Raw genomic sequence first — 17,056 nt, forward strand, 5'->3', positions numbered from 1 at the left:
TCCTGTGTGACGAGTGGATTCCATGGTCACTCAACATCCTCCCAGTTAGCATGGCTCTTGGGTGTGTTTGAAGGGTACAGTGACCCACAAAAGGCTACTTGCAGTCAGTTATATTCATTAGGTTTCAGTGTTTCATGGACTTGAACTCCTGATCATTTCAGAACCAGCTGCAGGCCTGCAGCATCCTTTAAAACCAAAATTAGGTGTGTGATTCATGTAGGTTGTGAGGCTGAAAATTGGTGTTGTGAAAAAAGATCTTTGAAGTGGGAATGTCTGTCCTGAGGGAAGTCTTCAACCATTCCTTTAGATGTTATATGTAGCTGTAAAAGGAAACATTCTGGTTTCCATCAAAACTTGCTGGTCTTCTCCCAAAGACAATGCTAAATCTTCTATTTTTAATGCAAAACAACACGAATGAAATAGTTGTTTTTTCTGTCACTTGGGATTTGTAGGAAATGATGTTTCCTCCCATGAATAAATGTCATATGAGTTCATATGGCACGTGTGTCACCACTATACACTAGTACATTGCAAAGTTGATTCAAGAGGGAGCAGTCAACTTTCTGACTTTTCTTATGGTTTTGGCTAATGGCCACCTTGATCTTCATAAAGCAGCTGGTGTAAATCTGACTTGGAAAACTGAGATAATCTTCCAAATAGAAAAATAACAACATCTTGTTCTCTTTCCCTCACTTGAAAACAGGTTCAAAGCTACCTGGTAAATTAGGTCAAATTCACAGTTATCTTTGGTGGATAAACTATTCATTAGAAAAAGCATTTGATTGGTTCAAACATCCCACACAAGAACGGAATATTCAGAAAGATCCTGCCTGTGAAAGGTGGGTGTGTTTCAGACAGGTAATACAATCCCAGAGTTGTGAAAGCATCCCCAGTGCTGCTGCAGACCTGACCAATGATGCACAGGGAGCCTTGTTGAACAGAGCTGAAGGTAAAAAATGCAGCACTGTTCTCAGAGCACAAAAAGCAGTGCTCTCGTTTACACAAATGCTCATATTTTGTTTCCATTCTGAAAGCTCTGGTCAGGGAAATCCATGGGAATTCAGGATGCTGAGCACCTCACAGCCTCTAACAAAAGATCTGCTTTGGTTTCCCCTGAAAGCAAATCTGTGCCAAGACCCTGCTTATGAACTTGCCCACAGAAAGACTTTTTCCTGCTATATGATAAGATCTAATTTAATTTCCCTTAAATAAAGTGGCTTTACTCATTCTGCTACAAGAATGTAAACATTCTTATTCTGATTTGTCTTTTCTCCAGGTTAACTTATGTTGGTTTGGAAGTGACTGAATCTAAACCAGATTAAGTTTTATAGTGGCATACCAGTAATTAAGTAATTATACATGTGGAGTTACCCTAATGTAACTTCTCTTCCTGTTAATTTAAGTAGTCTGTAGACTCATGCATGAATTCCTCCTTGGTGAACCCACTGAGGGCTTGGTGGAAGCTTTTCACAGCTGTTCTGTGGAAAATCACGGCTTTTCAGTTTTCAATGATAGACTTCGCTGTACTTGTTTAATTGGAATATTTTGTTCCCATGAAAAGTGCCGACTTTTAATTATTACATTGAAACATTCTCAAAGATGACTGGGCCATCTGCATAATTTAGTTTCTGATTGATTGATTCCCTGTTCTTCTCAAATGTAGCATGTCTTTCATTGCACATAAAGGTTTATCTCTGCTACCTTCTTCAGCCATCTGGTCACCTTTTCAGTGAGAGACAGAATTAGATCTCCTAAGGATGAGGAAGTCCTGTCCAGAACAGGCAGAGAGTGAAAAGAGTGATCCAAAAAGTGACAAGTGGCAGGAGGCACAGATACTAAATATTCCTGGTGCAATTTGGCTTCACCATGCTTGGAATTTTCTGAAACCACATTTGAGCAATATGAGCTTTTTAAGAGTCTTTGAACTCCAAAATTTTTCTAGTGTTAGAGTGGACATGTAGCAAAGGATTCCCATTCAGCCACACAGAAGAGAAGTACTGCAGTACTTTTACTTGCTTTCCTGAGTTTACAGAATTGCTTTTTGGCGAGGGCTGTGGTTTGGTCATGAGGATGAGATAGTGCATTGGTTTATATACTACCTCCTGCAGCTTGTGGTTTTATTTATAGCAGGTGCAGCACCATCAAGAAATAGCAATAATTCACAAATAACCCCCCAACTCTCCAAGACACATAAAAAGGCTAATTTTTTCACATTGGTTTCATTTTAGTCTCATAGTTTTGAATGGTTTAACCAGTCTTTCTACCTATGATAAAAGGAGGGGTTGGCCTAGGGTTTTCCTCTTGCCTTGTTTTTAGTCAGCCCCACTGTTACCCACTTCTGCAAGAGGCATTTAATTCCATAGAATCACAGAGTCATAGAATGCCCTGGGTTGGAAGGGATCCATGAGGATCATCTAGTGGAATTGCTCCTCATGCTGATCTCAAACCAAAGATAAATAATGAAGGGATGAAAGACAAATTGTCTTTCTTGATTTTTAATTTCATCTTGCTCACCTTTTCATGTACAACACTTTCAGAAAAAAACCCCAAAACACAGAATTTCACATCCATCCTCTGATATTATGTGGCAAATGCTCTCTCTTGGTTCTTACTTGTTAATAGCTGTGAGAGGAGCTGCATGTTTCTTCTCATTCAGGGTACATCCAGAGTTATCTGACTCCAGTACAGCCATAGGATTACTCAGTGAGCTGCTTTACGTGCCACAGATGAGGACAAAAGTGTTTGAAAGTGCTCTGCTCTGTGGAGGTCTGTGAACTAAGTCAGAGGAAATTAAATTAGAAAAATAATCTAGCTGATAGTTTAATTTTTTTTGCCAGGCATCACATTGTAATTCCAGTGGAGGTTGTCTTGTTGCCTGCTTTTCACTCCAGAGGTTAAGCTGCTGAGTTACTTCACATGGAGCAAAGCACTTGTCTGTTCTGGAATTCTGTCCTGGAACTTGGGCTCCTGGTGATGATGCCAGGGAGGATTGATGGAGAAAAGGCACCCTGGAATCGGGTCTGGATTATGGTTATGAATGAGGTTACCAGCATCAGCATGAAATGTATCTTTTCAGCCATGGTTGACATCATTTTGGCATCAATTAGTGGCTGAAGACTTTTGGTCTTTGCCAGTTCCTGTTATTTTATGTGCACCAGGTTTGTGTCTCTGTGGCTTATTGTGCTCTTGTGCATTTAAATGGACATTGATTGGGTGACTGTAATGAAGTGGATGTGCTCAACTCCCACATGGCCTTACAGAAGTACTTCATTTTCTGTTCGGTTTGATCAGCTTCCTATGATTAGTACTCCAAATTTCAGTACATGGAGGTGATGGATGAGGCTTAGGTAAGAAAGAGAACAATTTAATTGGAAAGGCTATATCAGAGCACTTGCCACTGGAGAAATCTTTCTTTACTTTTCACCTGAATCATTGCAACAAGAACAAGAGCAATTAAATGTTTGTTCCTGAGCCTGGTCATGGTCAATTGTTACTTTCTTCACTGTACCAACAGCATGTTCACAGCTGAGCTGCAGCTCTCAACTCTTGACCTCAGCCTGTCTTCAAGACAAGCTGATGTTTCCTGCCTGGTTTAAATGAACGTCTTCAGAAAAAGCATTTCCTGTGAGCTGGTGTTATCTTTTCAAAGTGTGGATTTACTGTGGTTTACTGTTTGTGAGAAAAAAAAAAAAAAGAGGAACCACATACAAGCTGAATTGTCTGTGGCCTATGTTTTTTTATGTGTATTCTCTGAAGAAATATATTCCAGCTCCAAGCTGAAGGAGAGCATTTAGTTTGATGAATTAGGTTTTAATAAATGTAATTCCTTTATCTCTCATACTGAATTATTAATTTTATTGCTCTTGTTGAATTCAATCCTGCATTCTGTATTTAATTTTTTTGATAGACTATACAGTCAGCTGCAGCAGCACAGTGAAGAAATCAGGGATATGGGGGCAGAATTTAAATCCAGCTTGCTGGCAGGTGGGATAAGCCTGATGTTTATGTCAAAAATCTGCCAACAAGGAGCCAGAGACTTGTAAAACACTGCCAAAGTTCTTCATTCAGTCAGTGTTCATCCTTTATGTGATTTTTGCTGTGTGCACAATTGATTCTGAGCTTGTAGGCTATACTACATGGCAAAATTAGTAGGAGGAACTGTACTACCTTGTTTTGCCCCCTGAATCACTACAGTGATTCATGCCCTGTCTGGATGAGGTTGAAATATCAAAAGCCACAGAATTATTCCATTGGGCAGTATTTCCAGCAGCCATCCTGCAGCTCACTCCTACAGAACTGCCCCTGACATTGGCATGGACCTGCCAGCCCCTTGAACCACACACCACACAAAGTGGAGTGAGGGAGGAGAAAGAGATCTTTGGATATTGAGCCTGTGAAAAATCTCTTTTAGACCTTATTAGGTCACACAGCACAAGACAGAGCAACCTGTTTTAATTTATTAAGCCCAAGGCGTTCTTTTCAGTAGCCAAAGGTTTATTGTAAAGATTGACTTTTTAATGTCAGTTCCTGATATCAGGCTGACTGTCCTGTAGTTCCCTGTTGTCTTGAACACATTTGCCACCACCTTTATTTTGTATCCTGCTTTTTTGGGACAGACCATGGTTGAGTTCAGAGGAGATCCTTGAAAACCAATCCCATCCTGAGCCTCTCTTCTCCACAGGACTCTCTGCCATGGGATTTCTGAACACAGACTTCCAAGCAGACTAAAGTCTGTTGTCTTAAAGTCCAGGCCTGACTGTGACTTTTTTTCTTGACTGTGATTTTTTTCCTATTTTTCCCTTCTTTTCAGGAACTCCAGCATGATTACTGCCTACTATTACTACTACTACTTTATGTCCCTGACTAGTTCTTCTCTGTGTTCTTAAAAATAAATGGAGTACAAGAAGAAAAATAATGGGAAGGAAATGAAGAAAAGGGCTAGAAAATATTTATGTTTGAAAATTAAACATATATGTTTGTGGTAGCCTATAAAGTAAAAATAATCACACAAATTTTCATAGAATTATATTTTCAGATTTTGGTCAATTCTCAGAATTACCAAAATTAATGATTTGTGAAGTCTTCTGTTCTGAAGGTACTATAATTTCTTTTTTCTTTCTGAAGTGAAGTCTCAACCTATCCTTAATCAAACATGAGCAACTTTTTTTCTGCACAAATCAAAGAGCTGAGTGGAAAGGCTGATATGGTTTGACAGGTCAGAGAACTTGTTGTGGAAAAGGACTGGCAGTACAAGCATATGATTTTAGTAATGGATTCTACAGATACAACCTGCTCGATATATTCATTAATCACTGAATGTGACATGAAAAATAGCTCAGAGTTTGGTGCAACCATGGCAGGAACAGGTTTGTCATGATAAGTCCGAAATGGCAGAGCTTTGTTCTGGAGTGGAAGAACTCAAGTTTCCTGTGTGGGTCACCACAATACTTATTTCTCATCTCTCAGTTGCCCTGTTTCAGTCAGATGGTAATGGTTGCTTTGTCATCCTGCAGAGCCACATACGGAGAATAGGACAGAGACACCACCTGTTCTGCTGTTAAATTTCAGCTTCCTCCTGTGGAACTAAGGTAAACACTCCCTCAATTTTCTTGTCCCAGTTCTCAAACTCTCATGTTTTGCTGTGTTGTTCATACAAATAAATTGGTATAATTAAGGATGTTGATATGTATCAAATGCACTTGCAGTGCTTTCGTTGACAGTGCTTGCAGTGAAAGAGAGAAATGCAATCTATAAATTATTCCACTAGAATTATCTATTTGCTACATGAGGAAATTTAATTCCTCACCTTTTGCATCTTGATCAAGCCTAAATTGTTTACTTATATGATCTGAAGGATGCTAGATGACTTCACTCCCCTGTCAAAGCAAGTTTCCCTGGCTAACAATGACCTATGGAGTGCCCATCAGAGCAGCAGTTTAATCACAGAAGATTGAGCTCTTTGTGAGCTGTTATCATTGCTTAAACAATTTTTTATTTGAAAAACCTGATTTAAGACAGCATTCCTTACCTGTATTAATCTTCTGCTAATAATATCCTTTATCATTAGAAATGATTCCAAAGTGCTGTGAGGAAAGCTCTAAGAACCTCCATGGAAAGTCAGATCCAGGCCCAGGCTTTGTGGCAGATGGGACTTCTAAATTCCAAATAAAGCAAAGCAAAAAAGAGAAACACTTAAAAGCATGTGACAGTGATAAAAAAGACCACATCTATTTGAATATTAAACACAGAACTGCCAAGAAACAGAGAAGCCAAAGAACAGAAGGGGACAAGGACACCAAGAACAAAGGTAAAGTCTGTTAGTAATGGGAAAGATATATGCATTAGTAAATAAGCAGTCTCACAGATTTCATGTCTGCATTAGAGATTTGCATTGATAAGCTAAAACTTTTTCTCTTCTGTCCTGCTGTTTGAGTTTGGGAAGGATGGGCAGTTCAGGGTAGGTCAAAGTTGGAGACTTGCAGCTCCAGCACAGTGATCTAAGAACTTGTGTTGATGCTGTATCAAAAATCTTGTATTTGGACTTCCCTTCAGATGTAAATCTAAGTTGTGACTGAAATAAGCCCCTATAATGGGGTAAGTCTCAAGGGAGGGAGTCTCTAAAGAAAGTGCAGTGTACTCATGAAGTATGCAGTGACTGAATATGGCTGGCAGAAAGAGATAAGGGGACCAAAGAGATACCATTTTTTTGATTTACATTTTTATCAGTTGGGTGTATCAGCTGATTTTATCAGCCGGCTTGGTAAATTTTTGTCCATGAGTTAATCAAAAGAATGTGAATGTCTTCCTAAGTTGGCCAGACCATGGGGGCAGTGTATATATTGCTCAGCCTAACACATATTTCTTTCTGGTGCCAGCCAGTGTTGCAATGGTGAGCATATCATAAATTCTCCCAGTGAGAATCACATTTGTATTGCAATTCATCTCTGTATTGAAATTGCTACATTCTGCTTATTTGTACTTGTGCTTCTAACACATAGCTGTGTTATTCTGCTAAATCAAAATCTCATGAAACTTCACATCTTCAAATAAGCAAATTTGTTATTAAATGTTAAATTATCAATGTGTGGAATATCGAAAAGAACCCTGTCAGACACTATTGGACTCTGACATGAGTGCAGGCTGAGGTAAACTGACACTGCAGTTTGACATAAATTGGCTTTTTAGAGCTGATTCCATTGAGAAAACATCCCCTTCCTCACATTTATATTCTTTATCTTGTTAGGTTCTCCTGTTTCATCTACTACCTGCTGGATTATTGCAGTGATTCTAGGGATACTCTGCTTGGCATTGCTGGGAACAACAGTGGGTTTTATTACCAAGGGTAAATAAATCTCCTTCACTGAAAATACTTCATTTGAATTTAGAACTTTGTCAGGGAGCACAGCAGAGCTCATTGGTCCAAGAAAAACGTGGGCTTCTTCTCTTTAAAAAAAAAAAAGACTTGCTCTCTTACTGATTTCCATCTGGAAAATGGATGCCCTTCACAGATACCTTCAGAGACTCTGATTCTCTGCCAGTCTCAGAAGAACTTCAGGGATGACATTACTGTAACTGGGGAGAATAATTTTCTGAAAAGAACATATTTGTGAAATGTGTTTGTAAGGAACTAGGCTATGACTACGAATGGGAAGAAAGATGTGTGATTCTTTTTCAGGCTGTCCATGTCCATGCTGCCCTGAGCAGTGGGTGACCTACAGAGGCAGATGCTACTCCTTCTCCAAGAAGAAGCAAGACTGGAATTCCAGCCAGGAATCCTGCTGGGCACAGGGAGCTCGTCTCCTGGTGATCAGCAATACCAGTGAAATGGTGGGTGCCTTTGCAGGGCCAAGGGCAGGAGGAAGGGTGAGCAAGTCCCAGGCACTGCTATGGCCAGTTCCTCCCCTCTGGCTGTAAAAGGCTCCTGGGACTCACTCACCACCCTCCTGCATTGGCAAGACAAGGCTTTCCCTTAGACACTTTGCAAGAGGAACTCACTGCTCTCTGACTGCTTCGGCTGAGCTTGTTCATCATGAGTTCAGCCCTCAGCACCCATAGCTGGGAAAGCTGCCTGGCACTCTGAAACTCTGAGCCTCACAAAGCAGGTCCCTGTAGGAAGGAAGGGAAGAGGTGCTCACATTGAGAAATGGCCCCAAAACTTCCTCTCTCACACAGTGCTTCTTTCTTTGCCCTTCAGAACCCAGGACTTGATTGGGTTTTTCAGAGTCTAGTGATCTCTCTGCCTTTCTGTCCCTCCTAGGACTTCTTCCAGATACGAATTGCATTCCACTGGATTGGTTTGCAGAGGAACACTGATGGTGACTGGGCCTGGGAAGATGGCTCAAAACTGAGTGGCAAAAAGTGAGTATGGGGATTCCTTTGTATTTTTAGATAAAAGGCTTGAGTTGCTTCCCTGCTTTTACATGAAAAGTCCCATGGTATTTGACAGAAGTCAACCAGTGATTCGCCCCAATCGAGCCCAGAGACACTTCAGAGACCAAGTCAGAGAAGTGGGTATTTGCTTTATTCGGTGCACCGGATGTGTGGGGATTGTTTCCACCAAACACACACACACCTCAGTACCCCAAAGACACAGTTATAGGTAAAATCATGAATATTAATTACATTCTTCAGGATAGGAGTGGTTATACAAATCATTTTTCGGAAGTCATTAATATCATTAGCATGTGCACCACGCATGCTCCGTATATCCTGGTGGTCTTTGGAGACCCCAAAACCCCTTCCAAGGTGATAGTCCTTCATGGGATGATTCAGCGGTTTCTGTGCTGGTTTCAAATGCATGCTTGGCTGATAAGCCATCAGGCCAGAGCTGTTACCTACAATTTGAATTTGAATTAAGAGTTCAGCCTTCTGCCCTGGAGGCCACAGACAGGCGCCTGTGCTGGTAGAAGGGGGGCAAAAAGCTCAGAGTCTCAATCCCCCCTTTTCTTTTGTAATTTGTAACTCTTTACAAATCTTGTATGTCATGAAAGTAAATACCTTTCTCTATTTCATATTTAAGTTTATACTTTTGCCATTGAATATAAGCATCGCAATTTCAAGTACATAATATCAGACAACAATAACTACTATTGCAGACAGTAAATAACAATGCAATAACACAAATAACTATTACATACATTTGTTTAAGTTAGGATTAACATAATTGCAACAGCTTGTATTTATAACTGTACATACTCTTTCTCTTTTTTCATACAGCAAATCTATAGTTAATTGTGAGATGCTCTTTATCTCGATTTGCTGTGCTTTTATGGCATCTGCAGTAGCATTCATTATGGCCTCTACAATAGTAGAAAGGTTCTTCTTTAGTTTACGTACTTTGGGCCAGGGTATAAACTACCTGGCAAAACTGAATATTGGTGGGTTTATATATTAGTATAAAAGTTCGGAGTAAGCTTTGTTAGTTGAGGAACAACACTAATGTGGAGAGATATTGGTTGAGCAGTTATTTTGAAGAAAAATAAGAAAGACAGAATCTATAGAAATTCTAAGAGGAATGTTAATTCTTTTGGCTTTCTTGGGCCTTCCATCCCTAGCAGGTTTCTTTGGAGTCAGGGATGGGGAGATTGGAGCACTGTCCTCTGCTGTGTGCATGGCTGGCTCCACTATAGGGCTAGGCTTGGAGCTCTGTGCAGCACTGCCTTTGCTGTGTCCATGGCTGGCCCTCACTGCAGGGCTGGGATGCTCTGGGGGTGAGGTAAGGAGCAGTTCACTGTCTCACCGGGCAAGGCCTGACCTGTCCCTTTCCCACACACACCATACACACAGGCATTTTGAAGTGTTGCAGAGACATTAAATTTTTCAGTTTTGGCAGCTCACATCATGGCTCCAGACAGTGATCAGGACCACTGATAGCTTTTCTTGCTTGTAAAATGGGGTACTTTTCTTCCTCACCTTGGTAGAATTTCTAGCAAACAGAGCAGAAAGGAAAGAGGAAAGCATAAAGGATAACTGACTAAGATTCTCATGCTGTTAGTTTTTGCTTGTGATCCATTAGGCTATCTTTTCTCTCCTTTTCAGTCTTTTGTTTTACTCTCCGTAAATCTAGATTATCTTTCAATTTACAGAAAAAATATGCTCACAAATATTAGCCACTCACAAAATCAACAGATGTTCAGGATCGTTTATACGATTTTGCGAGCTTTTTCTAGGACTTCAAATGTGCTACTGAAGAATGGCACTTTTAACTGCTATTTTAAATTAACTTTTAAATTGCAGAGCCCAAAGCCTGGCAGATTGGTCTATGACTTTTAGCGATTTTTCAAAGGCAGTATTTTCTTTTGTGGGGCTTAGCATTCTTAAACACTGGACAAACAAATATGCATTAAACAGCAACAGTTATAAATACTTAGTAAAATAGCCAGCCATCCTTTTGAAACCTTTTCATTTTAAAAATGAAATTATTTTGTTATTGTTATATATCAATTTCACAAATTTAGATTCAAGCTCACATAGCTTTCTCTTTTTTTTTTTTTTTCCCTGGCTTACTTACCCCTTTGCATCTGAAGCCATACTTGCCATTACAATTATTACAAGGTTTTGCTAGGATAGCTGACTGTGGATAACACTGTTCTGGTAATACAAAAAACAAAACCATTTAATGTGTTTCATTTTGGTGTTGCATCTTTTAACCAATTTACTGTATATTATATTGTCTAATATTGTTCTTTTGTGTCTTCTTTGTCTGGAGTTTCACACTGGAGAGGAGTCTCTGGCTGTGGATCTCACAGTCGTGAGGGAAGTTAGCAGTTCTTTTGCTTCTGTGGCTTGAGTGGTTCCTTGTCTTACACAGCTTTTTGTCTGATGAGGACACACTGAAGGATGTTAAAACAAACTTGCACAGTGATAACACATGTTAGAGTGGGAGAATGATGAATTCTTGCCTCGTTTAACTCCCCATTGGGAATTCTTTTAATAAGTGAGAAATTAAAATTTAATAAACTTCCCTTTTTTCTTATAATTTCTTAAATGCATGTATTACTCTATATGCATATTTAGAATTAGTAAAAATATTCACTATTTTGTCTTGATATACTTCGCAGGATTTTACAAGCACTTACAGCTCTGCTGCTTGAGCTGACTATGTAAGAGGCAATGTTCCACTTATTTTAACTTCCTTTCATTAATGATAGTGTATTTTTCAAATTGTTACTCTTCTAGTACTTTTGAAGACTCACTACTAAATACATTTTCTCTCCAGACCAAGGAGTGCCTCGCGAATCTTTCCTAGCCTGGGTCTGGAGATTTATTACCTGAATACCGTACGGTCATGGGTTTGGTTTTTTTTTTTTTTTTTTGGGTTTTTTTTTTTGGGTTTTTTTCCCCAACTTCTTCAAGGAGGCTGAGTCAAACACCTTGTTTTTGGGTTTTTTCTTTTTTTCTTAAATACTCTTGTTTTACTAGACAAGATTCACAGTACAATCACTGCACTGGTCATCTACTCAGATGTTCTTTGAGTTAATAAATCTTTAGCTTGGTGTGAAACTTATGAGGTATATTCCTATTGTCAGCCTTCGGGCTTCACTTACCATCAGAGCTTTGGCTGCACAGCTTGCAGACAGTGCGGCCAGCCTCTGGCTACATTCTGAGACAATCAATAGCTGCCAGCCACTGGATTTGGTAACTTATAAAATTAGCATCATGCCACCGTGTTCTCCAAAAGTGGCTGTCAAATTCTCAAAGCATGGGGAAGAACACCTTTTTGCAAAAGTTACTTGCCATGACAACCAACCATACAGAAAGGACTGAACCCTCTTGGGGACATGAATTAAGCACACATTGTCACGTTCTTGGCTGCTTGAACAGCCCCGGACAGTGGCTCAGAGACACACCTTGTCTCCACCTTCTCCTCAGCAGTTCTAAAATTTTTCCTCTGCAGCAGTTAATTTGCATTTTCTCTAAGGCAATTTGGCTGGCTGCTTGAAGGGTAAAGAATTTGAATTAAAAGCATTCGAGCAAACCTTTGTTCAAAAAAACCAAAACAGCAACTCAGAGTAACCCAGGCAGGAGATTTTAACCTTGAAATAGTTAATTACAAAATTTGGTATATCTTTTCTACAGACATTTTTGCTTTCAGTGTCTCTTTGGCATCACTTTTGCTTTTGCCTTTTTTATCCTTTCTTACATACATTTGCAGTATCTTTCTAACCAGTTTTTTCAGGGCTTATTCAGCCCTTCTCCAGCCCCCACCCGCACTACTCTCTGGGGGTGCTCATTGTCCCACAAAGTCATTCTGGTGACCTAGACAGAACTCTTAACAGACAATTCACATTCCCTCTGCAGTATCCAAACGCAGCCCTTCCCCCTTACTCTTACTTAATTGCAAGTTCCATCTACTACAACATTCTATACAACCATATTTCAGCAGTTACACACAGGAGCTCTAAAGAGGTATTTATTAGATTCAATTAGTTATTTTTATCTTGCGGGCGTCCCCGCATAAATTTATATGCCGGCAAAAATACCAATTAACACAGGTAAAATTTTGCACACACAGTACATGCACACACATTAAAAAATTTCAGAAGCACTTGAGCAAATAGACAACATCACTTCCTCTCACAATTAATACACACGCACTAAGTTTAAGTTTCACAACGGTTTCCACAGACAAAACACAGAATTTTAATGGCAAAATCAAATAGAGCAAATAGAAAGGTGTTGGGGTCCGAGCGTTCTCAACTCAGCAGCCAAAATCTCTCCATTCAACAATATAATCTGCCCCCCTCCAGACACTCCAAACCAACGGTTTATATATGACCCACACTCGTTCACTCTTTGCCAGTCTCTTCGCTTTTCTCTGGCCGTTTCTGTCGCTAGAGAACAGAAACGTAGATAAAGCTCCATTCTCGCTCCGTGTTGGAGACACGTCTCATTCATTCACACTCACACAGTAACAAAATATTGACACAGTAACACAGTAACAGAATAACAACAGACAGAACAAAAATCACGGTATGGTGTAATACACTGGAGTCCAACCCCTTAAAGGTACCTTTCACTATAGCGGGGTCCAACCCTTAAAAGTACCTTTTCTTGACAGCGGGGTCCAACCCCGGGGGTCCAACCCCTTTCCCGGGACTAATTTCGGGAGACCCAGTCTCAACCCACCCTCGGGGACTAGCACCCTGGACCTGCAGGCATTTATTTTAAAAGTAGCAAATACCTTAATTTGGTGCAGATGGTCCTTAGTCTACTCCCGCCATGAGCCAGAGGACAGCTGAGCTCCCCCTGAAAATTCAGGGTCGTGACTGGGAGGTCTGCTTACCCCTGGATCCGGCAGTCGAGCAGAGTCAGGGTCCCATCTGGGTCGCCAGTTTGATTCGCCCCAGTCGAGCCCAGAGACACTTCAGAGACCAAGTCAGAGAAGTGGGTATTTGCTTTATTCGGTGCACCGGATGTGTGGGGATTGTTTCCACCAAACACACACACCTCAGTACCCCAAAGACACAGTTATAGGTAAAATCATGAATATTAATTACATTCTTCAGGATAGGAGTGGTTATACAAATCATTTTTCGGAAGTCATTAATATCATTAGCATGTGCACCACGCATGCTCCGTATATCCTGGTGGTCTTTGGAGACCCCCAAAGCCCCCTCCAAGGTGACGGTCCTTCATGGGATGATTCAGCGGTTTCTGTGCTGGTTTCAAATGCATGCTTAGCTGATAAGCCATCAGGCCAGAGCCGTTACCTACAATTTGAATTTGAATTAAGAGTTCAGCCTTCTGCCCGGGAGGCCACAGACAGGCGCCTGTGCTGGTGGAAGGGGGCAAAAAGCTCAGAGTCTCACCAGCAATGAACACAGCTGCTAAGGGATGTTCAGAGTGGCCACAGGCTCTAGCAGATAAGGGCTTCCTCCTGCCCAGCTGCCAGAGGCCAGCTGGGTGTACATAGACCTGGGAGTCTCTATGCCAGGCCAATGGACACAGCTGCTACATTCCTGTCCATAGGTCCCACCAGTTCTGGGTCCAAGAAACACAAACACAGATACAGGCACACATGCAAGCAAAGGACTGTGACACAGCTGCCCACAATCATCAGCTGCTCCCAGAGGCTCAGACCCATTCCTTGCTTTGCCTCATCCCCTCTCCTCACTCCCCATCCCCCAAAAGTTGCCCAGCAAGTTTTGCACAGGCACACAGGCCCACCTTGAATATACTCCAATCCTTCTGTTCCTCTTTCACTCCACTTTTTTTTCAGTTACAAAGCCCAGGGCGCCCCTGTCCAAAGCTGTGCCTGGAGGTTTGTGATGGCCCATCAATTAGTGGCTGATGACTTTTGGTCTTTGCAGTTTTGTCTGTTATTTCTTGAATGTTTGTGTCTGTGGATTTCTGTTTAATGACTTCCTCCTCATTATGCTCTTTTGCACTCAAAAAGTCCTTGATTGAATAACCTTAATGAAGCAGAGGCTTCCACCTTTCACATACCCATACAGCTGGTTTTAACTGGGATACTTTACACCTTCTGTCCCAAATGTCTTTGGTAGAACAGCAGAAAATCCCTTGTGGATCCAAACATTTTGCTCTTTAGTGACAGGAAATGGAGAGCCCAGAATGAGACTGACAAACTTCAGGGCTCACATTGAGCTCCAGGCATCACAAGTCCCACTGCCAGACCTCCCGTGTCCCAGGATGGATCCTCCCTGACATCAGCTCTTGAAGTCTAACTGCAGCAGGTCTCTTCCTTCCAAAGCTGTGAGATGTTCTTCCCCCTAACAAAGTGGGGATCCCTCTCTAATGTCCCCCTGCTTGTGTGCTCTGTCTCCCACAGGGTCGAGTTCAACAGCCCTGCACAGAACTGTGCTGGTCTGCGGGATGGTGCCATCCATGCTTCCAGCTGCGAAGTCCTTGCCCAATGGATCTGTGAGAAATCTGCTCAGTGACCTCTGTGGACCTTGTCTCAGGAAGTATTCTTTGGAGAGCTGGGCTAAGGCTTGATTCCTGTGAAGTCTGTCCAAGAGGAGCTGTGCTCCTTGCTCCTGTGCCACTTGCAATAGTGCAAGGAATGAATGAATGAATGAATGAATGAATGAATACAGCTGCCACAGGAGGTCTGAGTGCTGCTCCTGGCTCCATTCAGGATCACTTCAGTGATGTTCATATTCATAGCCCTCACCTAGTGACAGGCAGTCTTCAAAGTGGTAGAGAAGGCAAAGGAGAGATTTCTCTGAGTCTCTCAATCATTTTCAGAGGTACTTGTGCACTGTCACTGCTGTCCTGAAATCCTAGGGATACGTGATCTTGTAATCTGTGAGCTCACACAAGCTCTGAGTTTATTTCCCTCTCTTGTGAATCCTGGTGACATGCACCAAAGCTGAAAGCTAGCCTGAAGTTTGATGTTGGCCTGTTTTTCCAAGTGATTGGATCAGAAGATATCCACAGGACCTTAATTCTTCCGTGGTTTATGTTTGTACCTAGAGAAAACTGGAGCATGGCTTCTAGTGTTAAATTGCTGTGTAAAGAGCTGTGAAGGAGTAAACCTGCTATCCTGCTGAGACAAAAATAAACATGAATTGCTTCCAACAATTTCTTCAGTAGTCACATTTTCTGTTTTCCTCCACAATATTGTTGTTTAATGCATTAAGTGATAAATAAATGGGAAAAAGGAAGGTAGTGGCAGGAACAGAGTCAGGAGAGCGGGGGGTGAGACACCTTGGAATAACACTGCAGCAGAACATCTGTTGTAGAGAAGTACAGCTACAGCCACTGACATTTCCTACCCCAGCTCTGCCCAACAGTTTGTGAATTTTGACAAATTTGCTTTTGTCTGTATCCAGGTGAGTGAGTTCAGCCCTTCATCTTCCAGTTCCTTTGACCTAAACCCACCTTAGCCATGGTTCAAGTGCCCTGCAGCACCCCTGAGTGGTCTCTCTGACCCCTGCTCAGAGTTTCCTCCAGAACAGCTCTCTCCCTAAAGAAGTCCTGCCAGACCCCTCATCCAGCACTTCATCCCATGGGATTCAGTGGACAGATAAATATAGTTCCAGTTTTTGTGACAAGTAGGCCACAGTCACACAAAGTCCTATGCTGTACAACAGCACCTTGACTACCTGACATGACGACTGTGATGATTTTTTAGGGACAATCTGGTGATGTTTTATGATAGTATTTCTTAAAATACCAGTGATTATTTTGTTAGGTTCATTGGCCTGAGCAGTCACAAAAGAAGTTATTAGAATTAGCTGGGAGAAGTGTGTTTGTTGCAGTAATAAAGCTGGTTTTCACCAATAAAATTGAGATGCTAGTGTAACACCCAGGAGAGGAGGTTTGAGATGACAAAACAGTTGTTGCCTAAAGAACATTTTGGAACATCTCATCTTGAGCACCCCTTTGGTATTAAAAAGAAGTAAGGTTAATCAAAATTATGCAAGAGTAATAGATTATTTTTTTCCTGCATTTTTCATAGGTATCTTAAAAAATGTTTAGTTCTCATCATACATTAGTGTATTTTAAAATTGTAGCTTATTCAGAAGCAATTAATGAACACTTTGCAAAGTTACTTGTTTGAGTTCATTAGTTTTCTTTAATAGCTATCCCCTTTGAATTACAACAACCAACACAGCATGTGAGAAAAACAGCAGATTCTCCAAATACTTCAATAAATTCTATTGTTTTCTGTATTTCTTTCTAGCAGAATGTAAAGCAAACCAGGCAGGATCCTTGGCTTTTACATTCCTCTCACCTGGGGTGTTGTTTCAGCCTCTGAGGAGCACTCTCCTATTTAGTATGTATGGTAGCTCCTCATGAATATACAAGTCTTTTCTCTGCACTTGAAATTTTTGTCTTGTTCTCCCTATAGTGCCTGAGGCCTGAAAGAAATAGGATTGTGTTACTTCTGCAAGTTCGTGACTTTTCCATAACCAACTATTAGATTTATAAACTATACTGCTGACACTGGAGATGTGGGAGATTATTTGGGCTATGGAGTGAAACCAGTGTGTACACTTTTTAAGAAAAAAATTACAGCACAGCTTTCTTTTAAAGGCACTGTGCATTGCTGAGCTGCTCATCAGAAAAACAGAGGGAAGGCTTCTCC

The 17,056-nt window shown here is 41.1% G+C and overlaps 1 protein-coding gene across 1 annotated transcript; it reads left to right on the plus strand.

Moving 5' to 3' along the window:
* Positions 1–5,465: 5,465 nt before the first annotated feature.
* LOC146443890 (killer cell lectin-like receptor subfamily G member 1) lies at positions 5,466–15,550 on the plus strand. Its single transcript, XM_085049022.1, has 6 exons — positions 5,466–5,588; positions 6,068–6,307; positions 7,244–7,342; positions 7,676–7,827; positions 8,258–8,358; positions 14,792–15,550. The coding sequence occupies exons 2-6, from the start codon at positions 6,070–6,072 to the stop codon at positions 14,901–14,903; spliced, it is 702 nt and encodes a 233-aa protein (XP_084905148.1). The 5' UTR covers positions 5,466–5,588; positions 6,068–6,069; the 3' UTR covers positions 14,904–15,550.
* The last annotated feature ends 1,506 nt before the right edge of the window (positions 15,551–17,056 follow it).

This window comes from Lichenostomus cassidix, chromosome 1Aa (assembly GCF_008360975.1).
Source record: "Lichenostomus cassidix isolate B80296 chromosome 1Aa, HeHo_3.0, whole genome shotgun sequence".
Lineage (NCBI taxonomy): Eukaryota > Metazoa > Chordata > Aves > Passeriformes > Meliphagidae > Lichenostomus > Lichenostomus cassidix.